Source organism: Bos taurus, chromosome 1 (genome assembly GCF_002263795.3).
Source record: "Bos taurus isolate L1 Dominette 01449 registration number 42190680 breed Hereford chromosome 1, ARS-UCD2.0, whole genome shotgun sequence".
Taxonomy (NCBI): Eukaryota; Metazoa; Chordata; class Mammalia; order Artiodactyla; family Bovidae; genus Bos; species Bos taurus.
The window spans coordinates 65330597-65350446 of NC_037328.1; the positions used below are offsets into that span (position 1 = coordinate 65330597).

At 42.2% G+C, this 19850-nt stretch overlaps 1 protein-coding gene across 1 annotated transcript in view; it reads right to left on the reverse strand.

Moving 5' to 3' along the window:
* Positions 1 to 7372: 7372 nt before the first annotated feature.
* The window catches only part of HGD (homogentisate 1,2-dioxygenase), a 42636-nt gene continuing 30158 nt past the window's right edge, over positions 7373 to 19850 (reverse strand). The window contains 4 exon segments of the mRNA NM_001144852.1: positions 7373 to 7719; positions 10197 to 10378; positions 15780 to 15906; positions 18209 to 18313. Of these exon segments, the coding sequence (NP_001138324.1) occupies positions 7570 to 7719; positions 10197 to 10378; positions 15780 to 15906; positions 18209 to 18313 (564 nt within the window). The 3' untranslated portion in view covers positions 7373 to 7569.

Here is a 19850-nt window from a genome sequence, read left to right on the forward strand (position 1 = left end):
GAGAAGCCCAATACTGAGCAAGGACACCCAGTCCAACCTGGAGGGATTAATAGATGGTGCCTTCAAGAGCAGGGACCTTCATGTGTACTTTCTTAGGGTTTCTAGTACATAAACAGGTAGAATGTTAGAGCTGGAAGGACTGTTAAAGATCTGCTAGTCTCACAGCCTAACTCTATAGGAAAGGTTTGGATAGGAACAACAACTTGTCCAATTCTTCAAGAACCCTGCTTAAAAAACTGTTGTTCATTACTGATGGGAATGCGAAATGATAGAGTCACTTCCGCAGTTCATCAGTTTGTTAGTTTCCTACAAAATTAAACATACTTTTACCATGTGATCCAGCAACCATACTCCTTGTCATTAGCACAAAGAGTTGAAAACTTAGGCCTACTCAGAAACCTGCATATGGATGTTTATAGACGCTTAATTCGTAATGGTCATAATCTGGAAGCAACTAAGGGAAGGAAGAATAGGCAAAGCATTTAAGGCAGTGAAACTACTCTGTAGGACACTATAAAGATGGATATATGTCATTATGCGTTGTTCAAACCCACAGACTGTACAATGCCAAGAGTAAACCCTAAAGTAAACTATGGGCTTTTGGTGATGGTGTGTCAATGTAGGTTCATCAGTTATAACAACCATACCACTCTGGTGGAGAATGTTGATAATGGGGTGGGCTATGCATAACTGAAGGTAGAGGGTATTGGGAAATCTCTGTACCTTTAATAAGGATGTATTTGGAGAGAAATTAGGCAGATATTTGGAGCATTTTCTGTGTAAAGCAAGTATTAGAAGATTTATCTCTTCTTGGAGCTTGAACATGAAAGTATCTGATTCAAAACCAATACCTCTCATGTTATTCTTGCTGAATTCCCATAAAAAGGTATCCATGGCAGGCATCAGCTCTTACTCGTCAACACTCACTCTCCTTCCTTTTCTTCTAATAGAACCCTGGTTTATTTACGAGGCTGGTTCTCAGAGAAAGTGGGCATGATCCCACTCCAGGGAATGAACCTGGATTGGTCTAAGGTAGATGTGTAACCCAGTTCTGAACCTAAGAGAAATCTACTAGGGAGGGCTTTCTTTCCTCAATAAAAGACATTTCCCAAAAAGAAATCCTTCTGTTCCTTTACCCTTTTGCTTTCCTCCCTTCCTCTGACCTAGAACATGGAAGTGAGGTGAAGATAAGACATATCCAAGAATCAGTTCAATTTAGTTCAGTTCAATCTCTCAGTTGTGTCTGACTCTATGTGACCCCATGGACTGCAGCACACCAGGCGTCCCTCTCCATCACCAGCTCCTGGAGCTTGTTGCCTCATGTCCATTGAGTTGGTGATGCCTTCCAACCATCTCATCCTCTGTTGTTTCCTTCTCTTCCTGCCTTCAATCTTTCCCAGCATCAGGGTCTTTTCCAATGACCCAGTTCTTTGCATCAGGTGGCCAAAGTATTCGAGCTTGAGCATTAGTCCTTCCAATAAATATGCAGGACTTATTTCCTTTAGAATTGACTGGTTTGATCTCCTTGCAGTCCAAGGGACTCTCAGGAGTCTTCTCCAGCACCACTATTCGATTTGGAACCAGCCTGTTGTTCCATGTCCAGTTCTAACTGTTGCTTCTTGACCTGCATACAGATATCTCAGGAGGCGGGTAAGGTGGTCTGGTAATCCCATCTCTTTAAGAGTTTTCCACAGTTTGTTGTGATCCACACAGTCAAAGTCTTAACATAGTCAATAAAACAGAAGTAGATGTTTTTCTGGAACTCTCTTGCCTTCTCGATGATCTGGTGGATGTTGGCAATTTGATCTCTGGTTCATCTGCCTTTTCTAAATCCAGCTTGAACATCTGGAAGTTCACGGTTCACATACTGTTGAAGCCTGGCTTGGAGAATTTTGAGCATTACTTTGCTAGCGTGTGAGATGAGTGCAATTGTGCTATATTTTGAACATTCTTTGGCATTGCCTTTCTTTGGGGATGAAATGAAATATTCAGGAATAGCAGAGCAGAAAACTAGAATGAACTTGGCTCCCAGCTAACTTCGTGTTATGATTGTTATGATTGTCCTTGTCCTGACCTGCCAACCCCAGACTTCTTTTATGAGATAAAGTCTTAGTTGTTAAACTAATGTTAGATTTTCATTTACAATTGAATGCACTCTTAATTGATACCATGTCCTTTTATTTATTATAAAATATAATTGTTCAGATTTTAATTTTATTTATAAAATCCAAAATAAGGACACTAAATGCTCATGAATGAGCAAAACTGCCCCATTTGCTAAATTTCTCTTCCAGCGACTATATAGAATTTAGAATTGCACACACTTGGTTATTTTGTGAGGTATCACTGTTATAGTGCTATAGTGGGTTGTGTCAAAGCTTCTGATATAATTTTAGATTTTAAAAAAACCTAGAGTAGGCTAATTACAGTCCAAAGGCCCACATGGTTAGGCAAGACTCCTCCAGGAAAAGCTCTATAGTTAGTCATAGGCGAACTACTTATATCAAAGGCACTTTAGATTCTGTCTTAGCTTTCACTTTAATTGAGCTATTAATATGCACTGTTGAGATCTTAAATTGAAACTCAATATGGTTTTCTTCAGACCTAAAAGATGATGGAAAAAGGCAATATGTACTTCTAAATTTTCTGCACTTTGGGCTTCTGTTACTTATTGCATTAGAAGAGTGCATGCCTTCCTCCTTAGCTAAAAGCTAGTTATTTACGGACAAGGACCTTGGCTTACTCTTTCCAGTATATCCTATAGTAGGCCCCACAATAGCCTCTCTGAGGCAGAAACTAATAAGTATTCACTGAATCACAATAACAACAATAATATCTATATCTGCCCGTGTTCACTAGAGGCCAAAAGCAGTTTGAGTGCTTTCAACGCACGGTCTCATTTTGTGTTGTTTTAGTCAGAGTCGTGTCCAGTTCTTTTGAGACCCCGTAGACTGTAGCCCACCAGGCTTCTCTATACATGGTATTTCCCAGGCAAGATTTCTGGAGTGGGTTGCCATTTCCTTCTCCAGGGGATCTTACTGACCCAGGGATAGAACTCTCAACTCCTGCATTGGCAGGCAGATTCTTTACTACTGAGCCCCCAGGGAAGCCCATGGTCTCATTTAAACCCCTACCAAATTCTTGTGAAACAAATCATTTCCTTGTTTCAGAGGAAGAAAGTGAGGCACAGGTTAAGTCACTTGCTCATTCAGCTATAAGTACCATCTGGATTCCAGAGTCAGAATTCCTCATGAAGTAAGTATTATCTTTATCCACATTTTACAGCTGAGGAAACAGAAGCTCAGAAAGGTTAATAACTCATTCAGGGTCACATAGCTAACAAGTGGTTGTGCCCGGATTTGAGTCCAGGCAGTCTGGTTTCAGCATCTGCCCTCTTAATTAGGTACCACACTGACTCACAAAAGGATAAATTTTAGATATACTTCAGATTGTCACACAGTTATATAAAGTTGATTCTATCAAATTGAAGCCTAGCTGTTTACTAAATGTAACAAAGAAATTTAAATGTCAGCTCTCAAGCCTTTTTTTTTTTTTTTTTTCCATTTTAGCAGTAAAATATCTTTCTGGAAGGGCAGAACTTCCTTCAAACTCAGAAGTGATAACTCTTGCATCACTCTAGAAAATTACAACACAGAAACTGCACATTAATTTTTAACTTACAGTTTACATCTAGGCCGTAGGTTTCCTACCTTCCCTCTCCTCCTCCATCTCTCTCTGTGCCCTATCTGGTCAACAAAGGGTGTGCTTTCTGGAGGCAGGCAGTGGCCCTTCCCACCACTGCCTGATTGCGGCTTCTCCTCCTGGGTAGTTGCTCGTTACACACCCAATCCTATCCCATTTCAATGTATGTTTACTGAAGCATTGGGAGCTTTTCTCACCTCCTTTCTGTAGACCCAAGAGGCCCAGATTTGGACCAGAATTCAAAGATTGCAAACAGAATGTTTTGGATACTGATTTTAAGGTAGTTTTTATTAATAGAACAGTGGCCCTCTGCCTTGCCAGCGCATTGGAATTACCTGAGGGATTTCAAGAAAATTCTCATTTGGATTCCACCTCCAGCATTTCTAATTTAATTGATCTGAGATACACCCTGGGCACCTGGAGTCTCTGAAGCTACCAGGAGCTCCAGTGTACAGGCAAAGATGAAAACCACCGGAAGGCTTTTCATCCTTGACACTACTGACATTCAGTACCAGATAATTCTCTGTCCTGTGCATTGTAGAAGGTTTGCCAACTTCTCTAACCTTTACATAACAGATGCCAATAACACCCTCCCCTGTTGTGACAAAAAAAATGTCTCTAGGCTTTGACAGATGTCTTGGGTGAGGGATACAAAATCACCCTTATTGTGAACCATTGTCTAGAGCCACTGCCAATAGCCTGGGCTGTGAGAAGTCTCCCAAAAAGAAAAAAAAAGGCGGGGGGCGGGGAGACTTCTGTGGCATTCTAACAGGAAAATATATAAAGATGTCAAGGATACCTAGCAGAAAACTCCAGTCATTGGAGGAAACCTAATCAGGGTGCCTTTTTTTTTTTTTTTTCTTTTTAAAAAGAGTTTTAAATTTCTAAGCAAACAGATGGCTTATTTCTTGGGAGAATAATAGAGAAACGTATCTTTAAGAGTAGAGAATTAAGGAAATGATACAGACCTTTCTAGCTGATCTGAAGCACAACAGAAGGAAGCTATATCTTTTTTTTAATTAGCGTGAACAGCCTGGCCTGGGTGAAATATTGTCTCCTGCTGACAAGTTGCTGCCAGCAACAGGGAGATAAAGTACACGGGCTTGGATGCTAAATGGATGTAAACCCAGAATGTTTCTTTTGCTCTAGGAAGGTTTTGCCAGCACACTGATAACAGAGTGAACCAAAATCAGTGAGATTCTAGGTTTGTGGATAAGAGGAGGGTTGTTGTTGGGTTGCTAAGTCGTGTCTGACTTGTGATCCCATGACTGTATCCTGCCAGGCTCCTCTGTCGGTGGAATTCTTCAGGCAAGAACACTGAATGGGTTGCCATTTCCTTCTCCAGGGGATCTTCCCAATTCAGGGATCTAATCCGAGTCTCCTTCATCTCCTGCATTGCAGGCGGATTATTTACTCCTGAGGACTTCCCTGGTGGCTCAGATGGTAAAGCGTCTGCTTGCAATGAGGAAGACCCAGGTTTGATCCCCTGGAGAAGGAAATGGCAACCTACTCCAGTACTCTTGTCTGGAAAATCCCATGGCCGGAGGAGCACGGTAGGCTACAGTCCATGGGGTCGCAAAGAGTCGGATACAACTGAGCGACCTCACTTTCACTTTCACTTTATTTATTGCTGAGCCACTGCTAGAGTGAGCTCATTATATAAATGCTGGAATTTGGGAACATTTAGTGGTTGTCTGGTTTGGGGTTATTTGAGAGAAGATTCCAGCAAGCACTACAGGGGAGTGGGTAGATAAGAGGGAAGGAAGCTACTAATGGATATGTTTTCAGAAGTTGCCACTTTGGGCAGTGAAGCTTAATCATTCTGAAAGTTGCCAGGAACCCCAGCTGAACACAAGCCTCAGAGGTATGGAACAAGAGAACTAGCGAATTTATCCACTAATTTCCACTCTGGTGGTTGAGGACTGTGTCCAGGGCCATTCACTCCTCAGAACTTTTGTTCTGCTTTGGGCCTCAGGCAATATTGTGAGTGTGTTGCTGGCAACTGGAAGCAGCTGGCCAACACAAGATGGTGATCATTGATGGGGTCTAGGTGAGTCACTGGCAACCTGCTGTAGTGGTCAATTTAGAAATTTATCTGGGGACTTCCCTGGTGGTCCAGTGGTTAAGACTTCACACTTCCAGTGCAGGGGGCATGGGTTCAATCTCTGGCCAGAGAACTAAGATCCCATATGCTGGGCAAATAAATAAAAATTTTAAAAATTTTTATTTAAAAATATTAACTGTCTTACTAGTTTACAATGTTTAATTTTTAATAAAGATGTCTTAGTATGGTATGGAACATTGGGAAGGCACATCAGCTACTAAGATAGCTCACCATTTGAGACCAAGAAATGCCACTGCCAGAAACCCACAGTAGTCCCACCCCATCTGCAACTCCTCTTTCCCACACCCCTTACATCCAGTCCACTAACGAGTTCTTTCAGGTCTAGTCCAAAGCTTTCACGGATTTATCCACTAGGTCCCTGCCGCCACTTCGTTAGTCCAGGACAATGGTGTCTTTTGCCCGGACTATTGCAATGGCCTGGTCCTGGGCTCCCCACACTCACTCTCCTTTTAGTTCCTTAAATTCACAAGGCTTCTTCTTGGAATGCTCCTTTTCCCCACCCCACCCCAGAGCAACCCTACTTTTCCTATGACTTGCTCCTTCCTATCCTTTCCCAGTTCCCAAAGCACCTGTATATCATGCTTAGTTGCTAAGTCCTGTCCGACTCTTTGCAACATGGGATTCTCCAGGGAAGAATACTGAAGTGGGTAGCCATTCCCTTCTCCAGGGGATCTTCCTGACCCAGGGATCAAACCCAGGTCTCCCACATTGCAGGTGGATTCTTTACTGTCTGAGCCACCAGGGAAGCCCTAGGTGTCCTATCCTTTAGGTCTGGCTAAATGTCACTTCATCAAAGACCTAAAGAAAGATGTGCCCATCCCACCCGTCATTCCCATCTCAGTTCCTATTTGTTTTCTTCTTTGCATGTTTCTCAACTCGCAATTATTTTGTTTGTGTATTTTGTCTCCCTGTCTATAATCTCTGTAAGGGCAATGACCATGCTTATCTCTTGACCTCCATATCCTCATAGGATTGACAAATTTAGTAAATAAAAACACAGGTGTGGGACTTCCTTAGGGGTCCAGTGGTTAAGACTCTGTCTTTCTAGTGCAGGAGGCGAGGGTTCGATCCCTGGTCAGGGAACTGAGATCCCATGCTGTGCAGCGAGGCAAAAAAAAAAAGAGGCATATCAGTTAAACTCGAATTTCAGATAAACTACAAATAATTTTTAGTATAGGTATATCCAAGTAATGCACAGGATGTATACTAAAAATTATTCGTGATTTATCTGAAATTCACATTTAACTGGATATCTTATTTTATCTGGCAACCCTAGTTCTTAGGCCCCGATACATAGCTGACTCTCGTTTCACAGTGTTAAATAAAAATTTGGTAGGATATCAAAACTGCTACTATGGCAACAAAGTGAGGGAAATGTGTCCAAACTACAAAGTAGTGACAAATACCACTTCCCATTCCTTTCTGTTCTTTTGCCTGTCCTCTCACTCCAGGAGAACCTAATCACTTGGTCCAATGCGTGGACTCCCATTCCCCATCACCCCAGCTCTGCCTCGTCAATGCCTGATTATTATCAATTGTCAATTTCACAGAACACCAGCAAGTATTTATTGAGTAATTAGGCTGACAGAACTTAATACATTTCTAAAAATGTTTAAGTTCCTTGACTATGAGAAACTGAGTTCCCATTTAAACCAACCCCCTCCCCGAATACCACCAAAGGGCATGAGATTCTGAAGGAAATCACACAAATCCATTCTCAACTATGGCATCATGCTCCGATATTAGTTAGTTTCTGCAGGGTTCCTGGAATTGGGGGTGAAGCGGCTCTTGAGAGGTTCCCAGCATTTGTAGTAGTTCTCATCCAGACAATTAGAGGTCTTCAGCCCCCACTTGGTGACGGCGATATTTAGAGAAGACTCAAACATAAATGCCTGTAGGGAATGCGGATGGAGACAAGAAAGAGGAAGTGAGGCAGATAATAAAACACATTTTACTAGATGTGAAGAGAGACGATATGGGTAGGTAGACTCTTTGAGTAATAAATCACATGTGCTTGCATGGTAAGGAGAAAATACTCAAGCCTTGGGTTCTGACTCTGGTCCTACTATTTACAAGTGGGTAATAGCTTGTGTGAAACCCTCAGCTTCTCTGACACTCAAGTTTTATTCTTACTAAACTGGAGTTGGGCACATAAGCATCACATTGTTCTTGTAGCACCATGGAGCTAAATTTGCTAGATCCAAGGGCAGAGGTGGGAGAGTCCTGGGATTATTCTTTTCAGGGGCCATTACGGTGGCTATGTCCATGTGAGGGAGAACATAATTCCCATTTAACAGATGAGGAAACTGGGGTTCAGAGCTGGGAAGTGACTGTCTAAGGTGGTAGTAATGAGAAGTTGCAGATTTGGGATTTGAGCCTTTCTTTTGCAGGACTCTGAAAAAAAATAGGCTAGGGAAGGGAAAAGAAGGAAAAGAGTGACTGAGGAGGCAGGAAGAAGGGAGCGGGAATGGCTGTCGCACTTTTAAAAGCCCTGTCCAAGAAGGTTCTGAATGGTGGGTATCCTTCTATGTTCAGGCAGGTTTTGTCTGCAACAGAAAGAATATGCAAGTGCCCTGTGCATCCTTGACATTCCAGCTTCACCTACTGCTGATTTTCTGACCAATTATGGCTTTAAAAAAAACAAAAACCTGTAATTCTTAGGTACTCATATTGTTGGAAATTCTAAAAATATAGATGGACAAAAGGAAGATAAAAATTCTCTTTGTGCCACAACTCAGAGAACCCCTGTTAATGTCTGGCATACATTCTAATATGTATTAACTTCTTTTTGTCTACAATGATACAGATGATGGACCCTGCTTGACTTCACATGACAAGCTTGATGTGAGGTGTTGGGCATGTTATAAAGCACTATTCAGATATAAAGATCATTATTATGGACATAATTATTGTTGTCTCTTTGCTAACGGCTTCTTAGGAGACTTCCTGTCTGACTGGACTAACAAAGCCCCATCCCAGCTGAGCTATGAAGGCAGTATTATGAAGTTAATTTATTCCAAAGTAGTATAAGGATAAGGCATATGGATGAGCCTGGATCCAAATTACATAATGGGAAATGGGGAGGGAGACCCAAAGTCTTGTTCCTCATAAAAACAGCCCTGTCCTGTGCTTCACTGTTGCAGAACACTGCTCCCTGGTAACATTATCCAAAGCCAGGTTGTGCACTCAAGGTTGCTAAGTGGTGACTATCGGATAGCCTGTGTACCCCCAGGAACTTTTGGAGGTAGTAGCTTAAGATGATGAGTATCTCATAGAGCTCTCGCACAGAGATCAAAGTGTTCTACAGAAACTGCAGAGGCCCTTGCAAGGGGAAACGGAGCTGAGGTCTGGCAGATGGGACTCACACCCTGCCCCTGAAGATAAGCTTCATGGACTCTGGTCCTTGAGTTGGGACTGAAAGCAATCTGCGTTGCGTTGGGTAGAGGGGCAGATAAGCTCTCTGCTTAGGTAGTTTGCAAGCTGGGCATGGAGTCAGGCCGGTCTGTGCTATAGATTTTAAAGTCAGGTAACATTGAAGGCATTGGTTTAAAAATGTAAAGCAAGTTTGCATATGATTTCGCATAAAATTACTCCTTGTGGTTCATAAACTCTATCTCCAAGAATGCAAAAATAAAATGAAATCAAGTACCGCAGCCAACTGCAACTGTGTTCAGTTTCAATGTTTACAGCGTGACACAGGAGGAATACAAAATAGCTTTTAAATCCCATCAGTTTCATCCCTTTACAAAGGAGAGCAAAAGAAAATGAGAGAACTGCTGCTCACAAGCCCTGACTATAGTCAGGCAAAGGCTTCCTGACCCTCCTGGGCTTGAGAAACCAGCTATAAGTGACATCCTGCAAACCCTGCTGCTGTGGTCCTGGAGGATGACTTCAAAAAGCAGGAGGTGACTCTGAGACAGAACATATATATGTATATAATATATATTACAGGGCCACATACAGATAAGGGAAGACTCCTGACACAGTATTAACAATGTCCCCCTTTGGTCTGAACAGTGTGGCGCAGTCAGCAGGGTTAGATCACACCAGCTGCACTGGATGCCCTACCTTTTCTACAGATGGAGAAAACGAATCACAGGGAAGTTACGTAAATTCCTCAAGGTCACACAGGAAACAAGAGCTAGAATTCAAACCTAGACCTGACTCCAAGTACAAAGCTCTTTTTACCCTAACACACCAGGGATCTAGTATACACAAAAGGGTGTGTGCATACACAAGTAGGAACATACAGACAGACACTCTCCTCTCCAGACTTCTCTGTAACTTTGGAGAAATAAAAAATAGCCATTCCTCGCAACAAGGTTGGGGATCCCAGAGGCCAGCAGAGCCTCATATCTAACTTGCTTACCATGGTGCCATCAGCAATCCTCTCAGGTGCCAGCTTGGCTTTGCTGGCCTTCTCAAAGCAGTTGGCATCAGGCCCATGGGGAGTCATTGGGCTGTGCAGGCTGCCTCCCCCTGGCAGAAATCCACCTTGCTTTGCCTCATAGTGACCTTTGATGAGTCCCATGAATTCACTCATGCAGTTCCCTGGGAAGATTGAAACAGTATTTTTATTATCCAAGGCAAGGACCCGAAACACCTAGACTTCTCAAACATTATTTCCACAGAATGTCAAGAAGAGAGGAGAATCATAAAATTTCATAGAAATAATAAAGAACATAGATAGACAGGAAAACAACCACAAAACATTCATTAGTGTGGAATTCTTGGTATGCAAAGCTCTACTCCATGGCTATGTAGATTAACAGAGGTCTTAGGTTCCACTGCCTGAACGAAATTATGCTAGATCTAAAGAAAAGTAGGGCCCAAACAAGAATATTAATAATAAGTAACATGCAAATCGTGATAAAGAGTAAATGTACTCCATCATCTAGGCTTACAAGCCCCATATAAAAATTATCCACTTTCCCAGATCTGAATTCCTTCCCAAATAGCCTCACAGTAGTACAGGGCATCACCATATTTCTGGTTACAAATTAGAAAATTAAAGCTGGGTGTGTGTGTGTGTGTGTATGTGTTGATGGAAATGTGATATAAGGAAAGAACCCTGGACCTGGAGTCCATTATCAAATAATAATTTGTGTGAAAAAAATCTTATTATCTATACATCTAATCCATAAATATTATATATTCTAACAAATATCTTCTGTATCTGAATATAACATCATCTTATTCTTTCATTTTCCAAAATGCTTCCTTAGATTAATTCTTTTTCCATTGACATTCTCTTCATAGAACCTGAAAATCTTAATACTGCAAAGGATCCCTGAAAAAAAAGTGAAAGTGTTAGTCGCTCATTCATATTCAACTCTTTGTGACCGCATGGACTGTAGCCTGCCAGGCTCCTCTGTCCATGGAATTCTCCAGGCAAGAATACTGGAGTGAGTAGCCATTCCCTTCTCCAGGGGATCTTCCCAACCCAGGGATCAAACTCAGTCTCCTGCATTGCACCCAGATTCTTTACCATCTGAGCCACCAGGGAAGCCCAAGGGGTTCCCTACTTCTACTCAATACAGAAATAACCTGTATATCCTTCCTGACAAATTACCTGTATGCCTCCTGTGAATTGAAGTGCTCTATTCAACAAAGGAACCTATCATATTACTGAAGACTCAGGGTATTAGAAAGTTCTCCCAAGTCAATTGGAAATTTGCTTTCATGTAAGTTGAGTATTTTGGTCCTAGTTGTGCCTCCTGGAATCAACAAAATTTGACAAAAATCACCATGTTCCCACTCTTTCTATCTCACATTTCTGTTTAAACAAAGCTTTTTATTTAGAGCAAGAATTCAAGAAATACAACACCTTGAAAACATCTACCCATCTATACATCCATCCATTCATCTGTCCATTCCCCTCCCTATTCATCTGCCTATCCATCTAACCAGCATATATGGACACTGTGCTAAGTACTGTGATAGAAATGAGTAAGAAGCAGCCTCTTTAATGTTCCTCATAATCATAGTCAGTCCTGTGAGAGTGCTGACACTGCAAATCATAGACAGAGTAGAGAGATATGGATGGCACTGGCAAACCTTGCAAAGCTAAACATTGACATGATAAATACTCCACTCTTCTTTCCTACGTGTGAATATAGCCAAGTGCCAAAATACTTGTCAGTCAGTTCAGTCGTTCAGTCATGTCTGACTCTTTGCGACCCCATGGACTGCAGCACACCAGGCTTCCCTGTCTATCACCAACTCTTGGAGCTTGCTCAAACTCATGTCCATCGAGTCGGTGATGCCATCCAACCATCTCATCCTCTGTTGTCCCCATCTCTTCTTTGTGGAGCTGCCCAAACAGTCATACCCATTTTGCCCAGAACCCAAAATGTTGCTGCAGGCCCCTGCAGAAGATGCAAGACCCAGATTATAGCTCTATTTGTTTCTCCATGAAGCAGAAATAGAGGGGGGAAAGTTAACTGTAAGCATATAGTCTACATTTTAAAAGCAGTTCTGCTCATGACTTAAATATTCTGGCATACTCCTCCATCTAGTATGTGTCCTCAGGGTCACCTTCAAGGCTTAATTTTAAGAAGAGAGCAAGACTGAATTCAGCTTTGATCTGAATATGAATTTAGGTAGCAGTGAGTTGGTGATGACATTTCTACATCATTTTCTATATTTCAAAGGACAGTGGGAAGGTAGACCTTGCCTTTTTGATTAATGCTGAATCCAGTTGACTAAGGTGCATTAAGATGACTGGAGGCAATATTTCTACAGAAATCATTCTCCACTTCTGTAAAGTCACATCAAAGTAGCAAAGATTTTGATTATTGCTAAAGCATTATTTTTAATGTCTCTGGTAAAAAATAATTTCTAACTCAGGGTTCTGTGGCTTTTCCAACTAACTCAGGGCAATCAAGCCTTTCTGAGATCTGTCTCTCCCGAGCCAAATTTATTTCAGAGTTCTTTATAAAAGAGAAGTTATAAGAGGTATTTCATGAGGTCACTTGTTTCAGGAAGCCTGAATTACAAACTGAAGTCACTCAGTGGGTTGAGTGCTGTAGCAGAGTAGGGAACCTGGATGGGGAAGACAAGCCCCAGGCCACGTGCATATTTCAGCGTGTGGTCTGTAGAGCTCCGGCATCAGAACCCCTGACTCGCTAGTTCAAATTGCAGATTCTTAGGTTCCACCTCAACACCAACTAATTCAACTCTCTGATAGTGAGAAATTTTTTAAAAAAGCATTCTACTAATAAGTGATTTTTATATCCCCTTATGCTCTTAAGTGTCAGACTTTATTTTATGGGGCTCCAAAATCACTGCAGATGGTGATTGCAGCCATGAAATTAAAAGACGCTTACTCCTTGGAAGGAAAGTTATGACCAACCTAGATAGCATATTCAAAAGCAGAGACATTACTTTGCCAACAAAGGTCCGTCTAGTCAAGGCTATGGTTTTTCCAGTGGTCATGTATGGATGTGAGAGTTGGACTGTGAAGAAAGCTGAGCGCCGAAGAATTGATGCTTTCGAACTGTGGTGTTGGAGAAGACTCTTGAGAGTCTCTTGGACTGCAAGGAGATCCAACCAGTCCATTCTAAAGGAGATCAGTCCTGAATATTCACTGGAAGGACGGATGCTGAAGCTGAAACTCCAAAACTTGGGCCGCCTCATGCGAAGAGTTGACTCATTGGAAAAGACTCTGATGCTGGGAGGGATTGGGGGCAGGAGGAGAAGGGGACGACAGAGGATGAGATGGCTGGATGGCATCACTGACTCAATGGACGTGAGTCTGAGTGATCTCCGGGAGTTGGTGATGGACAGGGAGGCCTGGCGTGCTGTGATTCATGGGGTCTCAAAGAGTCGGACACGACTGAGCGACTGAACTGAACTGAACTGAATGCTCTCAAAGTGTGGTTCCTGGAACAGCTGCATTAACATCACTCAGGAATTTGTTACAAATGCAAATTCTCATGGAGGGAGGTCCAAGAGGGAGAGGATAGATGGATACATCTAGCTGATTCACTTCATTGTACAGCAGAAACTAACACAACATGGGAAAGCAATTATACTCCAATTAGGAAAAAAAAAAAAAAACAACCCACAGATTCTCAGGCCCTACACTGGGTATTCTGAGGGTGGGTCCAAGGAATCTATATTGTAACTCTCCAGGTGACACTGACATATGTTAAAATTTGAAAACCAGTGCCTCTGGCACATACAGCCCCCTCCATACAGAACTATGTGAAATAGGGAAGTACCAAGGATTAGTATGTGAGAGTCAGACTATAATCCAGACCAAGCCTCTCGCCTTGACAACAGGTCCTCTAGGGGACTAACTTCTAGGAGGAGAACAGTTAGGACATGTGATGGGCTTTGATGGCTGTGATATTTCTCAGAAAGGACAAAATTTGTTATATCTCTATTCACAAAGTATCTGGTGTCTTTGAAGCGTTAAACCAATTGCATCCTTTTCAGCTGATGTCACCTGAAAAAGGCGATGCTGACATTTGACCATGAAGTAAACTTCTTCCATTCTGAAGGCCTTTGTCCTCCACCCTCTGCAAACACCTACAATGCTCATTTTAGTCAAAGCCCTGGCACCTGGGCACATATAGAGAAAAGCCTCAGAGAGACAGAAAGTGCTGAGGTTAACTAAAGAAAGGGGCTTTTTTTTTTTTTTTTTAAAGAATGTTACAGCTGAAATGCACCTCAGAGTCTTTCCAGAACTCTGTGTACAAAAGTGCAATCTCCAGAAAGGAGAATTGTGCATTGACATTTAGGTTGAATTTATAGCTAGCTACTGCACAATTAAAAATGCCACCTTCATTAAGTACACCATGAGTTAACTTTATTCATTCTTGGTGATGCATTCACTTGCTAAATAAATATTTATTGGATGCATATCATGCACTGGGCACTGTGCTGGGGACATCCATTAATGCCCATGACTGTCTGCTCTGGCATCGGACTGTCTTCATGTCCAGTACTTCACCTGTACTTCACTGACTCCACCACTTAACTAGCTGTGAGGCCTTGATCCTTCACAGCTCAGTTGCATCTTCTTAAAAAAAAAAAAAAAAGGATAATGATACCTATCTCTCACAACAGTTATGAGAATTAAATGTGTTAATATTTTTGAAGAACTTATTACAGAGTCATAAAGAAAGGGTCAATAATTTTTAACTTCCCTGGTGGCTCAGCCAGTAAAGAATCTGCCTGTAATGCAGGAGACCTGGGTTCAATCCCTGGGTCAGGAAGATCCCCTGAAGAACGGAATGGCTACCCATTCCAGTATTCTTGCCTGGAGAATTCCGTGGACAGAAAAGCCTGGTTGGCTACAGTCCACAGGGTTGCAAAGAGTCAGACATGACTGAGCAACTAACACTTTCACTTTTCACCAAATAAAAATAATATTAATAAAATTAAAATAATAGATTTGATAAGTTCTGTTCTAGACAACAACTGCTTTGCAGAAACTGCTTCTAGAATAGGATCCATCCCCTGGTGTGGACTGCAATCTGCTTTTCCCTTTCAAAACCATTGGAGAAGGCACACTTTATTGGCCCTTGAGTCAGACTTAGATAATGAACTTTCCCCAAACAACTAACTAAGCAACAACAGCCCACAGATCCTCCTCCCTTTACATCTGAAATGTAAAGAAATGTCTTGCTTCAAGCTTTACCAGCCTTTATGCCTCTCTTAGGGGCCAGAGGAACTGGGCTCTAGGCATTACACAGGGTTTTCTCCTTAGAGTCAACATGCCACTGCCAACTTGATGCCAAACATCACAAGTTGTGATGTTTAAGAAGCTAACAGTCTAGGGAGCAGCACTGGGCCTTGGGAGGCAGGATTCTGAACTGCAGCCAGGGCAGGACATCCTGCCTCTAGAAATACCTCTAGCAGTGTTCCCCAGGGGTCATGTTGACCACTCAGCTGTCTCTCTCTCTTTCTTTTTTTCCCAAATGTAACTTGCAAAATGACTTACTGTGGTAATAAGGAGGCCTGAAGGTCTTATCAGCAACCCCCCATCGAGGTGGGAAGATGACAAAATCAGCGATGGCCACTCCAGGGCGTACAGACTTAGCAGTCAATACCGTGAAAATGGATGGGTCCTGGGAAAGGAAGGACAAGGAGAGCCTGAAGACACGATGAAGGGGGAGGTGACCAACAATGACACACATCCCCCATGCTGAAGGGGTTTTCAAGTGACACTGTAATTTCTGATCAAACTGCAGGCCAGGCTATGAAGTCTGGGCTTGTCATCGAGGTGCAGTAATCACTCATCTGACTTTCCCCTCCTGCTGTGCTTGAAGCAAAAGGAATTAACAGCAGCTAAGGGGATTCTGAGCAGCTTTTTCACCCTGCTGAGCCCTCATTTCATGTAAGTACTACCCTGTGGGTCTGAGAACCGGCAGTGCCTGCCTCCCAACCTCAGGTCAGAGTGACTGGAGCTGGCATGTGCTGCAGGGAGCTCTTGGCAGAAGGGATGCTCAGAGTGAGGTGGAAATAGAAATAATATCTGAGTGTTGGGATAGATGTAGGATGCACATCTCTTTGGAGCAATCACTGAGATTCCAGACGGTATCCTCATGGCTTTTTTACCCTTGTTTGACTCTCAGGCCTAAAATATTAATATGTCACTCATCTGGGAGGTGGTAGTGTAGAAGGGAATAGGTTGGGGGACAATATTATGATTTGTAAAGAACGTTAGACTCTTTCGGTGGAAAGATTGAGATTCAAATTTAATGGCAATCAGTGTGATCAGGTCTGCTTTCTGATGTCATGTGAGGGTTGGGGATTCAAAGATGATTGAACTCTATTCCTGGCCCTTCAGCACCACTGGTGGCGGCGGCAAGTGTGTGTGATGGGGACAGAAGGAGTAACGAAACAAGTGTCTGAAGAATCACAGCAAGGTGCCAAGAGCGATCTATCTTTGTAAATAGAGAGCCAAAGGGGTACAGAGTGCGTATCTCTTCCTGAGAAGATCAGGGAAGGCTTCACAAAGGAGGTGATATTTGAGGTGGGTCCTGAAGAATGAATGCAGAAAGAAAGAAAAAGAGAGGGAATAAGGAAGGGAGGGAAGGAAGAAGGTAGGAAAAAAGAAAGGGAAGGGAAGGAAAGGAAGGAAAAGGCAAAAAGGCATTTTAAGCATAGAAAACAGGAAAGACGTCAAAATGCACAGAGATTTTGTTAAGAAGCAAGAAAGCTAAAGCTCAGAGTGCATTAGCAGGAGGGAGAGGAGCAGAGGTGGTCCTGGGAAATAAGTCCAGGGCCAGATGGTGAAGAGCATAGGACACCACGCTTCAAAGCTCAGACTTAATCCTAAACCACAGGGAACCTGCAAAGGTTTCTAATGTAGTGTTAGAAAGATCAGGTCTGAATTTTGGGAAAATGACTATAGCTGCAGTACAAAGGAAACTGTCTGTGTAAATGCAAGCCAAGAAACCCTTAATGCTGCAAGAATGAATACTTCTTCATCTGTCATGAGAAATGATCTGAAACTGTTAAAAGGCAGTGAGGCTCAAAAAAAGCTCTTTCAGTGTCTCAGGATCCTTTTTTTGCTGCTTTGGGCATGATGCCTCATTTTCTTGTCTCTTGATTTTATCGAGTTGCTGCTCTTCAGAAAGGTAGTTTTGAGTCCCAAGAGGTAAGCTGAACTGGCTTAGAGTAATCGTTTTGTCTTTGATTCTTTGACTTCTGCTCTAATTGCCCCTCTAGGTTGTGGGCTAAGTTAATCTATTATGCAAAGTGAACTTTCCCCCAGGATCTCAGAACTAGCACTTTATCATGGAAGTGGGTCCTTGGGAGCCTGCACTGTAGACTGGGGACCTATTTGCAGTCCCTGATTGAGTGAAAAATATGACCGAGTTCATACTCTAGAATTTCTTTGGTTTAAATTCAAGCACTGAATGTTACGAGTAACTTCAGAAGAGAGCTGTCAATCCCATCTCAGCTAAAAAGAGCCAGGAGTGGAAGCTCTGAAGTGGGCAGGCAGACCTTTGGTATTTATGAGCAGGACAGAGAAATTTCCAAATTTAGGAATTTTCCTTTATCAAATACTCCATCACTGACATTAGCAGTTGGTTTTCTTACTGGGATACATTGTCTAGGAAGAAATCGTATTCTTAGCCAGGAAGGAAAGTTACTGTGAGTACCCTGTAGAGAACTGAGCTGTGTGGCAGGGTGAATGTTGAGTGTCTAGTCTGGATCTCCCTCTGGTAGGTTATTTACTCCTTCACTGAAGCCTTGCAGCAGATGATTCAAATTCCTGTCAACACAATGACAAATGACTTAAGTCTCAAGCTTCCAAGGCAACACTGGAAAAGTTGAGTCTGTGAACACCAGGTATCTACTGTGGACCTCTCCAACCTAAAGGTACCCTCTCCCCAGGGTTCCTCCATGGGCCAGACTTACTGCGTGGTCAAAGGCCACTGAATTGATGACCATAAAGTTCTCCAAGTTGTACTTGTAGGGGGTGTAATTCCCATGCCAAGCCACAACATTGAATGGGGAGACATCCTGATCAACAAAAAGAAAAAGCAGGAAAGGGTGATTTTAGCACATAATACTTTTATAGCTATGATTCTTCAGTTTGTACTTGACATTACTGTCTCTTTCTTGATTTGATTCTGTTTGCATAACTTAATAATACCATCCTTTGGGAGAAATATCACCCTGAATCATCCTATGGTTGCTTTACTTTCTCTCAAACTGTCCTCCCTAAGCCACTGACCCTATTCTTCCAGTTCCTAAGCTACAGCTGCCTCTGATCACATGTGCAGCAGAAGCACAGCCAGGTAGTGCCTTTTCAACAATATTAATGCAATGGTGAGAATCTGTGGCTGCCAGCAATTCTCTGACAATCTGGGCCACTGTCTGGGTTTCCAGTGCTGAGGGCAGGCACTGGCTGTGACTGCTCTCCAGGTAACTACCTCTCAGAGGAGCATCTGGTAGATTTAGTTCCTGGGTTGATGAGTGAGGATGGTGAGGAGTTCTCTAAGAGTTCCAGCCCCAAGGACTTGAGATTTCAGAGCAATCCTAAGGTGATGCTTCTTGGGTCTGCCCTAAGAGAGGATCGCTGTTCTGTTATAGGAAGGTAGTTAGGCTAGCGAGTCCAGGTGATACAGTCCATGGAGGTCAGTCTCCCAGGGCACAGATCATGGCACACAAGGGAGAACGACTTTCATAGAGTTCACTTAGAAAGTGGAAATCCATGGAGCTGCTGGCCGCCTCTAGAATGGTGCTTCTCTGTCAAATGTATATCATATACAATACAGGGAATATGCTTTAAATGAATGTGATTTCCACACTGAATTTCCAGAGGTTATCATTTATGCCAGGCTGGAGTAGTATCTAAGCATGTGCATTTTAAATAAGCCACCCTGAGAATTTCTGATGCAAATAGTCTCTGAATTGCATTTTAAGAAATCCAATCCAGAGAATACGAGGGTGACTATGAATCAATGAGGACGGCAATTAACCCTCAGAAGTTAATTTTAAATGCAAAACTGATTGGCCTCTGCTGGTTAGCATACCTTCTAGTTGCTGTCCAAAGAAAATAACATGCCTTAGCAACATATAAGCAATAAGTTAAATGGGCAAAAATAAATCAAATGAATAATGGTAAATAGAACAGATCTTTGGATTATTTTTATTACATGGTTACTTTATTCTACTACATTATATATCCAGTAAGTTAGGTAATAATGTATATTACATATTATATTATTATTTTAAAATTATTATTATCTATGCCTTTGTTTATCAATTGAAATTGGTCATGTTCCGGGTGGTATGGCTATAGATAATGCCTTTGCTTATCTCCTGAGTTTACCAGTCTGGTGCTATCAACCAAGTCAAACTAATTAACTGAGTTTTGCTTGTTTTCTATCAGTCATTGCTTGTATTTGAAATATGGTGACTATTGATAAATATAAGTCTTAGATGAACTGCTATAAATTAATTTTCCTTTTCAGGCCGTACCTCCCTGCCTGTTTATTATGTTCCCCCACCAGTTATAGAGACCTAGGTATTGTGGGGTTTTTTATTGCTTGAT